At 37.4% G+C, this 17517-nt stretch overlaps 1 protein-coding gene across 22 annotated transcripts in view; it reads right to left on the bottom strand.

Annotated features, from left to right (window-relative positions):
* SOX6 (SRY-box transcription factor 6) overlaps positions 1–17517 on the bottom strand; it is a 666092-nt gene that overhangs the window by 135850 nt on the left and 512725 nt on the right. For 16 of the 22 annotated variants that reach the window (XM_027768610.1, XM_027768624.1, XM_006142513.3 and 13 more), the window contains one exon: positions 10131–10254. In XM_027768610.1, the coding sequence (XP_027624411.1) occupies positions 10131–10254 (124 nt within the window). The remainder of the gene's footprint in view (positions 1–10130; positions 10255–17517) is intronic. The other 6 variants (XM_014584606.2, XM_014584668.2, XM_014584613.2 and 3 more) reach the window with 1 other exon arrangement.

The following is a 17517-nucleotide window of genomic DNA, read 5'->3' as shown; positions in this document are numbered from 1 at the left end:
TGCCCTAACATGGGATTCTGGTTGTATACCTCATCATTTCTCACTCTCCAAAACAAAAGGAAATACGCCACACACTTCTAACTATCTCATGAATTATTGTGTAGTGGCATCAATGGGTGATGATAAGTTGTCAGACAAAATATGGACCCCACCTTTATGAGTGATCACCAGTTTTGCCACAATATGGGAATATCTGGATCACAACTACCCATGCAAACTTGGTCATCCCATTCTGCAGGTCTTGCTTAGATGTAAACATTCAGCATAGTAAAACAGCGTGGCTATGAGGGAATGCATGTGAGGGAAGGTATCTTTGTGTGACACCACACTAAAGCAAAGATTAGCAGATAATAGCTGACACATTTACAATGCTAAAATGAAAAAGTCTTCAGTTTATTCTGAGGACAGATGGATAAAAAAAAAATAGCAAGGAATATAAAATCTATGGGTGAGATTACCATGCTCTTAATTCTCCTGTTAAATGTGTCCTCTATTTATCAAAGAATAGACCAATTATGAAAAAAAAGTCTTGGCCTCAGGACATTCTCTAAGATCATTTGCATTATTTTGCATACCTGTAAAGAAGGTAAGGATCAAGGATCAATCTTAATTTCTTTACTTATTTCATAGCTGCATTCAGACGCTTGGCCAATCATTTGAAAATCGATGGAATTTGTCACAATGGCAATTAATGAGAATAAATGAACTGATATAAATCCATCCCCATTACAAGAAACCAACTCACAAAGACAACTCAAAGTTCATGCTTTAATGATAGCTCATCAATGACATAGCCTCCGCGTATGAAAGAGGGTTCAGTTAAAACAATTCTTGACCTTCGTAAAACTATGTTAGTTTACACAAGTTAATAGATTTTCTTTCTGGATACAATACTCTCATTTTAAAACAAGGGTACTAATCTGAAGAACTGCAGAAATGTCTGGATTCCAAGCAGACAGATTTAATTAATTAAGTATTCCAGAAGGGATTACGCACCTCTGCTTTATAATATTATGGAGGAGATGTAATGGCTGGCTTTACAAGATTTCATTTGGAAAACTCCACACATATAAATCTTTTTTTTTTCACTGCAGAGTCAGATACTCTTAAGATAATATGCACTTAGACTATGTCCCTGAGAGTGTGGAATATCAAATCAAAGAACTTCAGTCTGAATTCTATCTCCACTATTTTCTATAACGAAACCCTAAGAAATGTTTATTAACTTTTTAAAATTTTAGTTTTTATTTTCTTTCTCCCTCTCTCCCTCCCTCTCTCTCTCTATTTCTCTCTCTCTCTCTCTCTCTCTCTCTCTCTGTTAATTTGCCAGATGAGGAAAGCACCCACCAGAGAGAGGGAGAGGGAGAAAGTACCCTCTATGGGGTGTGACCACACTACAATCCCTTCTCTTCTATTTCTCCATCCTGTCAAGATTTGAGGTGCACACCCACACTCACATGCCTGGCATGTTGCTTAAACTGCTGGGTCCAGGGCTTAAACTGTGCCATCAGCCACATGAGTTCCAGTTCCCTTAATCACTAGGCCATGGGGCCAATCTGAACTTTACTTTTTCTCTTAATGTAAGAGATTATAGCACTTACTACCTTATATCTAAGAGTGATTGTGAAAATTAAATGACACTGTATACATGTACATATACACAGACATACTTATGTCTGGGGAGTATCTTGGCAAATAGGTGGTACTCAGCAAATGCAAACTGAAACAAATAAATTATTGGGTTGTCAGAAAAGTCAACAGCACATTTTTGCATAGAAAAATATGTCATGACTTTTCCTATGACCCAATAAAAAGAAGCACTAGGTAACAATTGTACATTAAACAATAAACAATCTAGAAAACATGGACAAATTCCTTGGAACATAGAAATTACCTAACTGACTCAAGAATAAATAAAAAAGCTCACTATACCTTTAACAAGAAGAGATTGTATCAGTGATGAAAAACCTCCAAGCAAAGGGAAGTTCCAGACTGGAGGCTTCACCAATGAAATCTGCCAGCCGTTTAAAGAAGAATTAACATGAATAGTTCTCGAATTCTTGCAAAAAATCGAAGAAAAGGGAATACTTCCTAACTCATTCTATGAGGCCAAAAATACCTTGATACTTAAACCAAATGAAAACATCATAGAAAAGGAAATTACACACTAGTATTCCATATGAATACAGAAATAAAAATTCTCTACAAAATATTAGTAAATCACATTCAATGGCATGTTAGAAGGATTATTCACCATGACAAAGCAGAATTTATCCCAGGAATGCAAGGGTGGTTCAACATAAGCAAATCAATGTAATATATCACATTACTAGAAGGAAGGGGGAATCTCTCTCTCACACACACACACAATCATACAATCATCTTGGTGTAGAAAAAGCATTTGACAAAATAATATAATATTTTATCATGATAAAAATTCTCAAAAAACTAGAAATAAAGGGAAAATTCCTCGGCTTGGTAAAGGGTATTTATGAAAAAACAATAGTTAACATTATACTCAATAGTAAGAGGCTGACTGCATTCCCTCTAAGATCAGGAGCAAGATAATGGTGTGCACTTTCACCACTGCTATTCAAAATTATACTGGAAGATCTAGTCAATGCTGTAATACAAGAAAAAAAGGCATCTAAATTAGTAGGAAACAGGTAAAACTATTTCTATTTGCAGGCAACATAATCCTATATATAGAAAATCCCTAATAATACACAAGAAACCAACTGAATTTTAAAATTCAGGAAATTTGCAAGGTATAGATTAACACACACACACAAAAAGTCAGTTGTGTTTCTATACACCAGCAACCCAACCTTAAAGGCCATTAAGAAAGCAATTCTATTTATAATAGTATCTAAAATAATTAAGTACTTAAGAATAAATCTAACCAATGTCAAATATCCTTGTACACTGGAAAGGATAAAACATTGCTAAAAGAAATTTTTAAAAGATATAAGCAAACAGAAAGATATATTTTCATTGATAAGGAAAGTATTGTTAGTGTTGTTAAGATATCAATACTCTCCAAAACATTCTACAAATTCTGTGCAACCATATCAAAAGAATAAAAACTTTTTCACAGAAGTGGAAAAGTCAATTCTCAAATTTGTATGAAATTATAAGAGTCTCTAATAGCTAAAATGATCTTGAAAAAGAAGAATGTAAGTTGAAGACTCACACTTCTCCACTCCAAACTGTACTACAAAGCTACAGTAATTAAAACAGTATGGTACATGGAACCAGTGGATGGCATAATGCTATATCATTGGACTCCCATGCAGTCAACCATGGTTAGAGTCCTGGACCTGGAAGCTTGAAACACAGGCTAGGCATGTGTGCATGTATGCCCAAGATCCTGAGAGGAGAATGGAGAAGAAGGGATGGTGGCATGGGCATCCCCCCTGGGGAAGTCTCTCTGTTTCTCTCTGTCTCTCCAACAAGCACACATGCCCTATAGCAAAAAATATCTCTTAAAAAACAAACAAATCATGATATTCCATAAAGGTAGATATACAGACCAATGAAATACAACAAACAGTCCAGAAATATCCTTACCTAGATGGTCAACTTATTTTCAGCTAGGTTGCCAAAACTATTCAATCAGAAGGACAGGCTTTTTAAAAAATTGTGCTGGGAAAAGTGGCTATATAGATCCAAAAGACATGAATATCCAGTTTTTACATTTTGTATATGCCTTTATCTTACACCATATGCAAAAGTTAACTTGAATAGATCAAAAATATCAACATGGAAACATTATTTTTAGAGAAAGAGACTTTTGCTATAGGATACATGTGCTCACTGAAAAACAGAGAGAGACAGAGTCAGAAAGTGAGAAATCATCCCTAGGGGAGATGGCCATGCCTTATCCCTTCTCCTCCATTCTCAGGATTTTGGACATGCGCTTGGCGTGAGTTCAAGCCACCCCATCCGAGACTTGAACCATAGTTGACTACATGGGAGTCCAGCGACATAACCATTATGTCATCTGCCAGTCCCAAATTTGGAATCTTAAATTATAAAATTCTTAGAAGAAAAGAGGGGTAAATATTTATGGCATTGGACTTGGCAATAATTTTATTGACATGACACTAAAACACAGGCAATTAAAGAAGAAATAAAGAGGGTACCATCAAAATAGAGAATTTTTGTCATCAAAGGATACTATCAAGAAAACTAAAAGACAACCTACAGAATAGAATATACTTGCAAATCCTATGACAGATAAAATATTAACAACCATAGTCTATAAAGAACTAAAACTCAACAACAAAAAAACAACTCGCTTAAAAATGGACCAAATATTTAAGCAGATGTTTCTCCAGAGAAGATGTACAAATGGCCAAGATGCACATGAAAAGATGCTCAATATCATAAAGCATTAGGGAAATGCTTATCAAAACCACAATGAGAGGGCATGGTGGCACCCGCCCTATGGCAAAACCACAATGAGATACCATTTCATGCCTACTAGGATGAGTATAATTTAAAAGAAAATAGCAAATGATGGCAAGGATACAAAGAAATTGGAACACTCTTACATTGCTGGTGGGAATATACAATGGCATAATTGCTGTGGAAATGTTTGGTGGTCTCAAAGGTTAAACATGGAACTACTGTATGACCCATCAAGTCCACTTCTAGGTATATATTCAAAAGAACTGAAAATAGAGATTCTAACAAATAGTTGTGTATCAGTGTTCATAGCCATATTCTTCTCAATAGCCGAAAGGTAGAAACAACTCAGCATCCATCAACAGATGAATGGATGAGCCAAACATAGCTTATACATACAATGGAATATCATTTAGCCATAAAGATAAATTAAATTTGTATATGTGCTTTAATGAATGGACCAATACTGAAATTAGCCAGCATAAAGGATAAATTTTGTATGACTCCACTTATATCAAGTACCTAAGAGTAGGCAAATTCAAAGAGAAAGAAGAACAGAGGTTACCAAAGGCTAGACATAGAAGGATATAGAGAGTTATCACTTAATGACTACAGAGTTTTTGTTGGGTATGATGAAAAAGTTTTAGGTATAAATATGTGTAATGTTATACAACATTTCAAAAGTATTAATACACTGAATTACATACTTAGAAATGGTTAAAATATTAAATATGTATATTTTACCACATACAAAAAAGAAGCATTACATATACTTACAAATTGCTTTTAATTATTGAGCAGAGACACTATAAGTGAGACTAATGTTCAACTTTTGGACTTCTTTTTCCTCTAGAGAGTGTGTTTGCTCACCAGAGGAAAACAGAGAGACAGAGAGGAAGAGGGAGAAAACAACCCACAAACAGGGCATGGTCATGCTGTTCTCTTCATTTCTCCATCCTACTGGGACTTGGAGCTCATGTGCACACATGTCCGGCATCTTTCAACCTGCTGGAGTCAGTATTTGAACTACGTGGTCAGCCATATGGGATCCAACTTCTTTAACCACTGGGCCATGGGGCTGGCCATCAGACCACATTTTTAATGGATAAAGATGTAGTTTAATGGGTCAGTTAAATTTACTCAGTTTCATGGTCAGATCTTATCCCCAAATGTAATTTTTATAATTTTCAAAGAACTTTCATATATTTTACCAAATTTAATTTTGATGTCCATACAGTAGTGGTCAAATCGTGTCCCATTATTTTAGATGACAAAGAAGTGAAGTTCAGCAAGATTAAATTACATGTTCAAGTAAGAATGAAATAAGGTAATCCATGTGAATATTTACTACAACTTTGTTACAGTAATCATTCAGTAAGCTTTAGCTATTATCATACTATATTATGATGACGAACGAGATGAAGTGAAAGATCTAGGGACAGGCAGACATTCTACTCCTAGGACCTCCCAGGAAACTTCAAGGGTGCTGCACAGCAGTAATCTTTAAAAATCCCATTGTACAAAGCAATGGAGCCGTCGCATCAGCCCTAAAACATGAAGGAGGCTGGCTATTCATTGTTTTTATTTTTCAGGGAAGTTGATCTTGACCTGATATACACATTGGCAACTGTGAAAGAGGCTTTATCTTTTCATTTTCTCAAACAGCTTCGTGCAAATATGGCTATCTTATCCTTGACTGCTGCATCACTCAGTTTCAAGATGAGAAACAAGAAACCAACCAAAAGTCTGAGGTTTGTGTTCTCGGCCTTGATGATGAATTTCTTTCTAGAGAGACTTCTCTAATAATTGTACTAGCAAAAGAATAAAAAAAATAAAATTAGGGATTTAAAAGCACTAAGCTATTTCTGGGGAGATCAGTCTGATGCTTCCTGAAGCAATAGAATTCCTATGGTCAACCTGCCTCCTGAGCAACCCACTGAGGGGAAAAACCTCCTCGGTGTCCTCTGCACATGGAGATCCTGAGATGCCCGAAGCTAGGGGTCAGATCACCCAGCGGGAGTGATGGTCCATAGCCCTTCACACAGACACACTTATTTACACTGTCCTAACACTGGTCCAGAAACAGCCATTTCTAACAAACCATGAGGATCACCTCAAGGTAGTCTTTGTTTTCTGGATATCAAAATAATTATTAAATTAGTTGAGATCACGAGCACTGTAAAACTGTTTCAGTTTATGGGACAATGGAAAGGGAGCAAGAAGAGGGAAATTTATTTATTATTTATTTAGAGAGATTTCTGCTATAGGGCATATGCGTTCACCAGAGAGACAGATAAAGACAGAGAAAGAAAGCAAGAAATAAACTCGGGGGCGGGTGGCCATACCATAATCCCTTCTTCTCCATTCTCCTCTCAAGATCTTGGGAGGGCCATGCACGCACAAGCGCCTGGCATGAGTTTTAAGACATCAGGTCCATAACTCAAACCACAGTCGACTATGTGGGACTCCAGTGGCATAACCATTACTCCACCCTCTGGTCCCAGGAAATTTATTTTTAATTTATACAGGTCAAGGTAGTGTTTAGTCATCCTTTAGCTCAGGAGACCAGAATATAAATGCATGCCACCCTTTCAAGACTTTGATATGTGACAAAGCTAATCTCTTAAAAAAACTTAGTCATCGTCTTACATACATTTCGAGCGAAGTTATAGATGAGTTTGGAGCAAATAAGTTTTGCTTGTCTAAATGTTAGTCTCCTCCTTGAATTAAGTGAACAAAAACACTGCACAAGTCAAGTCTCCTGAGTATATAATTTCTCTACGAGTAACATAAGAATGAATCATTTTAATCATTTTAAAGATAATTTTATATACAATAAAGCCTAGATTAGACAAAATCTTAAAGAATTTAAAGTTCTTGTTAATTCATTTTTCTGACATAATTTGCCAATCATCAAAAAACACAGTCACGAACCCCAAAATGACAGGCCACATATAAAATGGTAGCCCCATAATATTATACCACATATGGGTCAGTTAGTGGTGTGGAGGTTAAGGAACTGTATCCCACATGGCCAATAGCACAGTTCAAATCCTGACTCGATATCTTGAAAAATCACACAGGGCATGTGTGTACATGCCCAAAATCTCAAGAGGCAACTAGAAGAGAAAGGATGGAGACATAGCCATCCTCGCTGGGGATGACTCCTCATTTTCCCTCTCTTTTTCACTATCTCTGTCTGGCAAGCACACACATACTATAGCAAAAACTAAAAAAGAAAAAAAAAGATTATACTATATAGCTTAGGTATGTAGCAGACTATACCATCTAGCTTGGGAAAAGTACACTCTAACAAAACACTTCTAGGAACATTCCCATAATTAAGCATCACATGATTATACATTTTTAAAAGAGTTACTCATTTTAATTTCATTTATTCATTCACTTATTTTTAACTTGACCAGAGACAGACACAGAGAGAGAGAAAGAAGAAAAGTGAGAAAGGAAGCCACCAGGTCCAGGACTCGAACCCTGGTTAGCCATGTGGGAGCATCCACTGCCTAAACCACTAAGCCACCTGCTGGCCCCCATAATTATACATTTTTATTGACCTCATCTGTGATTTAAACTCTTTTTATGTATCCAAACCCATCCTCTTTCACGCAACTAAATATAGCCTGGCTCCCACAGGACACTTTGTCCATGACAGTAAGTAACTTCTGCATGTAACTAACTCCTGCATGGTATTGCCCGGCTCTATTCTTCTGTTGCATCTTGCAGTCTTATTGATACTATTTACTGACTTTTTTAAAAGATCTAAATTCATCAGTTATGTAAAAAATACTAGCCCTGTGAAAAATGATGCTATCGTTTTAACAAAATTAAGTAAGTAACATAGTTAAAAGATATCTACATCCAGCAGAGAATTTGCTGATTTTGAAATGTGGAGAATTTTAACTTAAAAATGCTGAAGAATTTTAACTTAAAAACGCTGAAAACAAATACAGTGTTGCTACAGATAGTTCATTTACAATGTTTCTAGGCATGGTACAGGGATAGAAATTCAGATTCAAGATAAAAACAGTAAATTTAGTTCGATCAGTGTTCCAGAGGAAGTTGAGATGAAAAAATAGTTCAGAACCCCTTCTAGACATCAGAGAAGGGCCAAATCACTGTTGATTATACTATTATAAAAACGTCCTGTATTCTCTGATAAAATATGTTCCTATCCTCAGTATAGACACCGATCTTATGTCACAGTTTTCCTGCTTCCGCTTCCCAAGTAGCTAGAACTACAGGTGCAAGCCACACTTTAAGGGGAGACCAGGAATCAAACCCAGGCCTCCCATGTGGCCTCAGCTGCCAGGTAGCAACAGCTACCAGCCCTATCGCAGCTGGATCTAGATACCAGTTTCATAGGGAATATAACTGGCTCTAAAAATGTTGCTCTAGAGAAATAACTTTTCAGCAGTTTGAATGATTTATTTATTTATTTATTTATTTATTTTCGTTTAGGAATCCAAAAGCCTCTTGGTAATATGAGGTCTGACTTATTTGTATCTGAGGACACTTTTTGGTTAGCCCTTAAATCAGCCAATCCATTAACATCTTTATTCTTGAATCATTTGAGATTTGCCACATCCAACTTACATTTTCTCATAAGAATGAGAAATATAAAAGAGTAATCAATGGCAACAAACAATTAAAATAAATGTCAAAACCCACTAGCTTGTTTTTATGCTATTTCATAAACCTCCTTACCAGGAATTTTAGTAAAGTGACTTATATATTATTATTGCGTTGAGCACATTAAAATGCTTTTGTTCACTTTGTAAACCCCATATGTAGGAAACTGCTGCACTCAGATTTGTTGCCCTCGATTTTGTGGTTAATATAATCAGGTTAATATGTTAAAACGAACTTGATACAGAAATTATTAATGAGTAGAACAAGGTCACTACTTCTGAGCTGAGGTCACTTACAAAGAATGCACAAATGAAATTAAGGTTGACTTTTATTTACTCGACTATCTTCTTACATTGGATTCCTTTGGCAACATATCTTTAAACATTTAAAGCCCTGTTTACAAGAAGGCTCTGAAAGAAGCTTCAAACCATTATGCCCCTAATTGAATTCCCCAGGAGTCCAGTAAACTCAGAGGAATAAAGAAAAATCGTAACATTTGCTAAATCATCTCAAAACATATTTCACTGCAAGGTTATGTCACCTATTTTTTGAAGTTCAAAGATGAATGAAAAACTATTACTGAATGCTTCATTATTTCAACTAAAACCCAAAAGAATTTTACCTATTAGTGGTAAGCTAATTAAATCATCCCAGTTTTAACTTTTTTCCAAGAGAAGTCTGACAATAAACAGTAGCACCATCTTATACTATATGTGACCACTTGCCCATAGTGCAAAAGCTCTTGGGAGAAAAAGATCTTTAACCAAAGACAATTATTCACAATAAAGGTCTGAGAGAGAGCTGACCAAAATGTTGCCGTCTCCAGGGAAGGCAGCATTTTCTCTGTGAATGCTGAACAAACTCAAGTGGAAAAAGAGAAAGTGCGAGTTTTCAGCAACCAATTAGTTTATTACAATGCCTCCTCTTCCGAATTCTAATTTTACTTTAAAATAAGCTCTGCTGATCTGGTAGTCCCAGGTCCCTTCTCTGCTCCAGTGTTTGTTGTGACTGCTTTAGCAAAAACATGTGGATCTGAGCACTTCCCAAAGAACGTTAAATCTCTCTCTACTTACCTGGTTTGTATGTTATTCCAGGAGGGAAGAGGAATCCCTGCTGGGCAGCAGCAGCTGCTGCCAGGGTCCGCTGGTCATGTGGAAAAATTGGGATCATGAGCGGAGGCATGTGACCCTGAACCTGCTAAACAGAAGAGAGCCTATGATCAGACAGAGCAAAGTATGCCAGACGTGTTTGTGTCCCACTCCTGGCCACGGGATGCCCACACAACCACCCACCTCTAGCCTCATTCCACATCTACAATCTGAGAAAAAGCAGGCAAAATCCACCACACCCCTGGTTTTAGGTCCCATTAAGCGTGCACCAAGGACATAACTTCGCTGTGAATTTGCCTCCACTGCTTCCAGTAACTACAGTTCCTGGTTTTCTTTTCTCTTGACTTTTTTCCTTCTCTTCCCTTTCTTTCTTTTGAACAAAGAACTGGAAGGAATGTTCGCTTCTTTTCTTACACTGCACAACAACGTTGAGAGGTCTGCCCTTTCACCTGCTTTGCATTCTGTGTTTTATTTTGAAAAGTCTTTAGTAGCCTTGCTAAGAAAATAATGTCTAATTGTTATATATTCCCAAAGCCTCATCTTCCCGGGTTAGGTATCTTATTTCAAAGCCTTAGTGCATTATGTGAAACATATAGCTCTTCAGATTTAAGGCTACTACATCGTGGCTCCCAATTAAACTAATATTCTTTGCCACACACACCTCGATGTAAAATATAAATTGCTTGTCTGGCTAAGCAGTTTTACAGCTTTATGCACTACCATGTAGCGCAGTAATTATGGAGTTGTATTCGAAGAGCATTTCATAATAAATCCTACTATATCAAATTTCATTTGACCTCAATAAATGTATCAAAGAGCACAAAAATGCAAAACAGAAAATCTTCACTCTATATCAGTATTTGTATTCCATATAAAGAAAATAAGCGCTATGACAGAATCATGCTTCTGAAAATGACGTTTTAATTTCCTAGCTCCCTTACACTGTGTACGCGGCCCTGATTCCAGGAAAGCAGGACAGGAAGATTTTGTCTTGGCTTTTAGGGGGGGATTTTTATAGTTTTAACCAAAGGACTTGTCTTACTTGTCTTACTTACTTTAGTCAAAACTAAAATGTACCAAAAGAAATTATCCTTAAGTTCAAACAGTGTCTTTACTGTTATAAACCGGTTTCATTCTGTCCCATTTAAGATACAAACCTTTACCAGTAATACTATCAACCCCAAGCCCATCCCCCTGTTTAAATTCCTAAATCTTTTCTTTAGGCAAAATTCCATACACCGGCTGATGACCCTGTTCAAATAGCACCAACTTGCCTTGTCCTGTCCCTGTTACTTATCTAGCTAGGGACACAGTGCAAAACTGCTTCTGTGTGGGTCTAAGAGAACTCATTCACAAAGAGGTTTTCTCTAGGGAAATCCCTAAGATGTAGGTTAATAAAGGGCAGGCAAAAAATAAACACTTTACAGTATTTTTCTGAATTCATTTCTCAGGAAAATCAACTTATAATAAAAAGGTCTTTGTGCAATTACTACCTTGCCAGTGGGGCGTGAAGGAAACTAGCTTTGAGCAGCTATTTCTTCCATTTTAGCTGAGGTAAGCCTAAGTTTTGTACGTTAGGGTACAAACTTAGTCTGTTCAATTGGAGCTGATCCCCTAGTGCCCAGGTCTTGCCTTTAACCCCGCAGAAAAACATGGGGGTTTGCTGTTCAACTCCAGCTTCTTGTGATCTCATGCAAATCTGAGATATCAAAGAAGAGGGCACTGTTCTATGCCGGAAAATAAAACACAGTCAATTTTGTGGGTGACTATTGTTCAGTGTAAGAGGACATCAAAGGAAACCGTTTCATTTTCCTTTAAAAAATGTGGTCCTGGGATGTATCTAATGCACAGTGCAGATGCCTCACACTAAGAAACAGAGCGAGAGAGTGAGGAGTCTGGGCATCACATCTATCCATTCCTTCCTTCTTCCATTTAACAAATGCATATTAAGTTGCTACTATCTGTTAAGGATCTTGAAAAGTAGCAAAAGAAACCAGAGATATTTAATTTGGGAGAAAGAAGATATGAGGTTATCTTTAAACATATAAAGAAATAATGTGTGGAAGCCAGGCCAGACTAACCCTGTGTGCTTACAGAGAGTAGAAGGAAGGCTCAAAATGAAGAGATAGATATTTTAATGCAAAGAAGAATTTACTACTAATAAGTTACTTAAGAATCACTCTGATTAAAGAGGCAGTATATGCCCTTTCTCTAGAGGTAGTCAAGTTAAGTCTGCCTACCCTGTGTGTTGGAGATGTATTAGGGAGATCTATAACAAAAAACTGATAGAGATAAAAACCTAGAGTCTTGGGGCCAGCAGGTGGCATGGTAGCTAAGGCACTGAACTCCCACATGGCTGACCACAGGTTGAATCCTGGACCTGGCAGCTTGCTTTGTCACTCTTCCCTTCTCTCTGTCTCTCTCTATAAGCACATGTGCCCTATAGCAAATTTTTAAAAATAATAATGATAATAATAATGAATAAAATTAATTATTCTTTAAAAAACTTCTATAGAGTCTTTTCAACTTTATACTTCTTTTATTGTTTTTAAATGAACACAAAGAAGATAGTGTGGTGATGTCCATATCTTCATCCATTCATTCAACACCTTTATTAAGAACTTAACTATGTGCCTACGAACACTTTATTGGCAAACAAATTTGAGCTCAAAGCTACCCATTGCCACTTCCTTGGCTGCGTGATCTTGAACAGTTGTTTAACCTTTCCGAGTCAATTGCCTCATGTAAAAACTGAAGCTAAGTAAGTATACTACCTTACCTGGTTATTGTGAGGTTTAAATAATGAAAGGAACGCTTGTGGCACAGTGCCTGATGTAGTGATGTAATATCACCGTAGATGCTAGATCCTTGCTCTTTTCTTACATAGTCTGCATATTTAATACTAAAAAAATGATCAAATTACTGGAAAAAAATGGCTCTTACCCATAACCCTATGTCAAGAAAGAAAACATGAGACAACTAAATAATCCAGTTTGGCAGACAGAGGCTTGTCATGTTCTTAGCAGACACCACACCTCACAGAGTATTAGCCCACCCCAAGTATCTAGATAATCATGGAAAAGATGAGATGGGATTACAAGGATCATTTGAAGACATGCTTTGGAGTATTTAGTATTATTCATTAAATAGTATCTGAGGATAAAAACATAATTTTCTTTTTACATTGGTTGTCCAAGCTCTTCAGATCATGAGACAACACAAGAGAATAAAGGACAATTAGGGACAGACCATAAATCTTGAATCTTGGTGTCTGAAGATATTTCCTTTGCATCTGTCCATGCTCATAAGATAACTAAGTAAGCTTGGAGGGTCATGTTTAATGCCGAAGAACTGTAGAATTTTCATACTAACATAAACTGTAAGAATTTAGATAAGTTCTTTCCTGTCCATACTCCACCACAAGGTTAGGTACGTTACTTTAAATGCTAGCGATTAGCCCAGAGGCTGTTCCAGTAAGTTGAAAAGTAAAGTAAAGTAGTGAGAGAGACTGAGGACATTGTGAGAGCGATAGTAACGATAGGCTCACAGCGTTGGCCAAAGCTGAGAGCTGACCTAACCCAGTAGTTCTCAAAGTATGGTATCTGACCAGCAGCACCAACAGCACCCACAAACATCTTTGAAAAGTAGGTGCTTGGACTCCATACCATACAGCCTGAATCAGAAATTATATAGGTGGGCCCAACAATCTAACTTTGAGACTAAAGTTTAATCTGAAGCAATTAACTCTCAAACTTTACTGTATATCAGAATCGATCAGAGGGCTTGTTAAGACACAAATTGGTTGGGCCCACCCTCAGAGTCTTTGATTCGGTAGACTTGAAGTGGGAGCCTCAAAACGTGTATTTCTAACAGGGTCCCAGGCGAAGTTGGTGCTGCTAGTTCAGGGACCATTTTTTAAGAATCAGGAATCTAATTCCAACCTCACAATTCCTACCTCACAATTCCTACGTAGGGAAACACGGGTGGCTACCGAGGTCAAAGAGACAAGCTCTGAAAGGGCTGGAGCATAGTGCAGTGGTTAAGCACTGCGCAGAGGGAGTCACTTGGCTGACCACAGTCCAACTCCACTCCGGCAGCTTTGAAAAATGTGCCAGGCATGTATGTACATGTCCAGGATCCTGTCCAGACAGAAAAATGCAGGAAAAAAGAATTGCAGCAGGAGTAGGCCCTGTTGGGTGCTGCTCACATCTCTCCTTGGTGAGCATGCCCTCTGGCCAAAAAAGAGAGAGAGAGGAGCTCAGAGTTACACTGACTATTACAGAGTTTGATCATGAGTCTAGGAACAGCTAATCATCTTGTCTGGTGGTAGAAAATAGAGGAAATCACTTGAGTACACTCTTACAGGAGAGAAAACCTGAAGGTCTCCAGTTGAAAATAAGTTTGTGTTTCAGAGGTGCATTGTTATAGTTTGGATACTATGAATATTATTCATTTCTAAACAAAAGACTTCCTTCCTCTTATTTTTTTTACCTAGAACACATTTGATCATTTAGCTAAAAATGATAACATAGCTCCTAACTTATTTTAAGAAAACAATGACATGAAAACCCAAAGTGCCCTTTCTTAAAGACAAGCCAGGATATTCAGTAGCTAGTTATAATCTAGGCTGAGAGAAGACGATGGAAAGACCCTCTCTCAGCTCCAATTATACAAGTAGTGAGAGTGATGATGATGATGATGACCATGGCAGTAATATTTTTCAATGTTTTCTCTACAGTAAGCACTGGAAAGGTGATGGACAAGCCCTATCTCATTTAATCCTCAAGATCCTGAGGTATTTACTGTTATCCTATTCATTTAATGAGAAAGACAAAGCCATGAGGTCAATTACTTCATCGACTGAAAAGTGGCAGAACTAGGATTCAAGATAAGGTTTATCAGGGTCAAAGTTTATTTACACTGTAAAGTTCCAAATTATACTGGGTCATCGGAAAAGTCATGACTTTTTTTCTATGTTTGCTATGCAAAAAATGTGCCATGACTTCTCTGAAGACCCAATATTAAGCATGAAGTTATCTTTGACTCAACAGATCTAAATGAGATAAGGAAGAATTCTTTGTGATAATGATTTGACTGACAGTTTTATAAATATAAAGGTAGATTTATATGCAGTTGTAATAAACAAGCAACATAAAGAGATCACATGTACACTTTACCTGGTTTTCCCCACTGGTAACATCTTGCAAAACTGTAATACAACATCACACCCAGAGTGTTGATGTTGAGACAATCCAATCATTCCATCCGGATTCCCCCAGTGTGTTAAAGGAATTATATCTTAAAAATTAGCAAGAAAATGAGGGTCTATGATGACTTCCAACTCCCACCTTCTATAGAAAGCTCACGAGTATGACACAATGCAAGTGATAATGACTAGAAAATATTAATGAGACCAACGATTTTTCTCTCTCATACCTTCCCACTCATTGTACTTAGTAAAAAATTATTGGTAGAATGTGGGACAGAAATGGAAAGCTAGAGCAACAAAAGAAGGCTTGGTGGCCATGCAAGAATCACATAAGCATCAGCAACAAAAGAAGGCTTGGCGGCCATGCAAGAATCACATAAGCATCCAAAATATTTTCTTCTTTCAGAAAGTTTTGAATTAAGGTCACTTTAGTGAGTGACAGTGATTAGGTCCGATAATGAATTTTGAAGATGCAGAATACTCCACCCTGCTCTGAAGAATGTAATCCTTCCTTTCCTCTTCTTTCCCATCATCCTGTTTCCCCAATTGATAACATGTCAGGAAAGGCAATCACCTTGGGAAAAGCAACCCCCAAAAATATCTTACAAAAGAATAAAAGATAATAGAATTTCCCTTAGTCCATCAAAGACTGACCAGTCTCCTCATGTTTTTCTAAGAAGTTTTTGAAAGAGTAATTTTACCAAGGCCAGCAGGTGGCATAGTGTTTAAGGTGCTGGATTCCTACATGGCTGACACTGGTTCAAGTCCCAGACCCTGAGACTTGAAACTCACGCCAAGCACATGTACATGGTTACCCAGAATCCCATAAGGAGAATGGTGGAGAAAGGAGTGGTGTGGCCCTCCCATCTGTGGACTTCTTTAATTATCCTATAGATGAAGAAGTGAAATTAATTGTCAGTAGAAAAAATAAAACTTGAAATTCAGCCCCTGGCCTAGTGGTTAAGGGAATCAGATCTCACATAGCCAATCATGTGTTCAGGTCACAGCCCTCATGACTTGAAAAACACTGGGAGCATATGCTTTTGCATGCCCCAAATCCCAATAGGGAAAAGAGGTGGAGGAGAGGGGATTGAAGTGTGACCATGCCCCACTAGAGAGTACGTTCTTCCTCTTTTCTTCTCTCTCTCTCTCCAATGAACACACAAACACTCTTGCAAATAAAAAAAAAAGTATATGAGAGAAAGACAAAAGAACAGTAAAACTTGATGTGGCCAAACTATATCTCTGAGCACGAAAATTTCATTACTTTTCTTACTTTGGCAATAAGCACTAGTTGGCTTGCCCCTAACTTGAATGATTAGCGATAAACTAGGAACCTCATTGTGGGTAAAGCTTAGTGCATTGTGAAAGAAAGAAACCATCCACCCCAAAGCACAACTGTCCATGACTTCGAAACTTCCACAATCCCTGAGCAAAGTGTTTTCCTTTTGGAGAGGGTGGGGAACACATTCTTGATCAAATAGGCTACATGCCCAGAAATTTTAATTGCTAGGGTGTTCCTCCCATCTTTCAGAGGCTCGAGACAGCAGCAGATGTGTGTGAAACACTTAGGTTCTGTCTCTTCCAATTCGTAAAACAGCATTGTTGCATCAACACTCCTCTCCTTTGTTTTCTCTGTGCTAAGTTGTTGATGTTGCCATTTTTTGCCATCTGCCCCAGAGCTTCATTAAAGATACATGAATGGGCTAACTGGCCTGATATCTTGTGAGGAACAGGTGCTATTGTTTGTCCCCGAAGACTTGCACTAAAGATATGACTCAGAATACTTGAGAAAGAGCATCTGCAGCAGTCAGTCAGAGAGCGACTTGGCAGAGACCTGGCTACGTGCTAATATGCAAACAGAGTGGCACTCGGGGGGGCTCGTTTTCTCTTTCATGAAGATTATTTAACTTTTTTATTAAAGGGCAATAAGTATTTGTATTGAAAATCATGTGGAGATTATCTATTACTGAGTTAAAGACAGTGAGCAAGAAAGGATTGTTTTTGAATGCTTTGTTTCTAGAAAATCATTCCTTGTGTGGTTTATTGGTGAGTGTTTTTAAACTATCAAAACGAATGTTTCCAATACATCATGACAGAAAGGAAGGGAAAGTCAGAGAAAAATACAAAGATCAAGAAAGA

The sequence above is a fragment of the Tupaia chinensis genome, unplaced genomic scaffold (assembly GCF_000334495.1).
Source record: "Tupaia chinensis unplaced genomic scaffold, TupChi_1.0 Scaffold000077_1, whole genome shotgun sequence".
Taxonomy (NCBI): domain Eukaryota; kingdom Metazoa; phylum Chordata; class Mammalia; order Scandentia; family Tupaiidae; genus Tupaia; species Tupaia belangeri.
The sequence above is the reverse complement of the archived record's forward strand: the minus strand, read 5'-3'. Positions and strand labels throughout refer to the sequence as shown.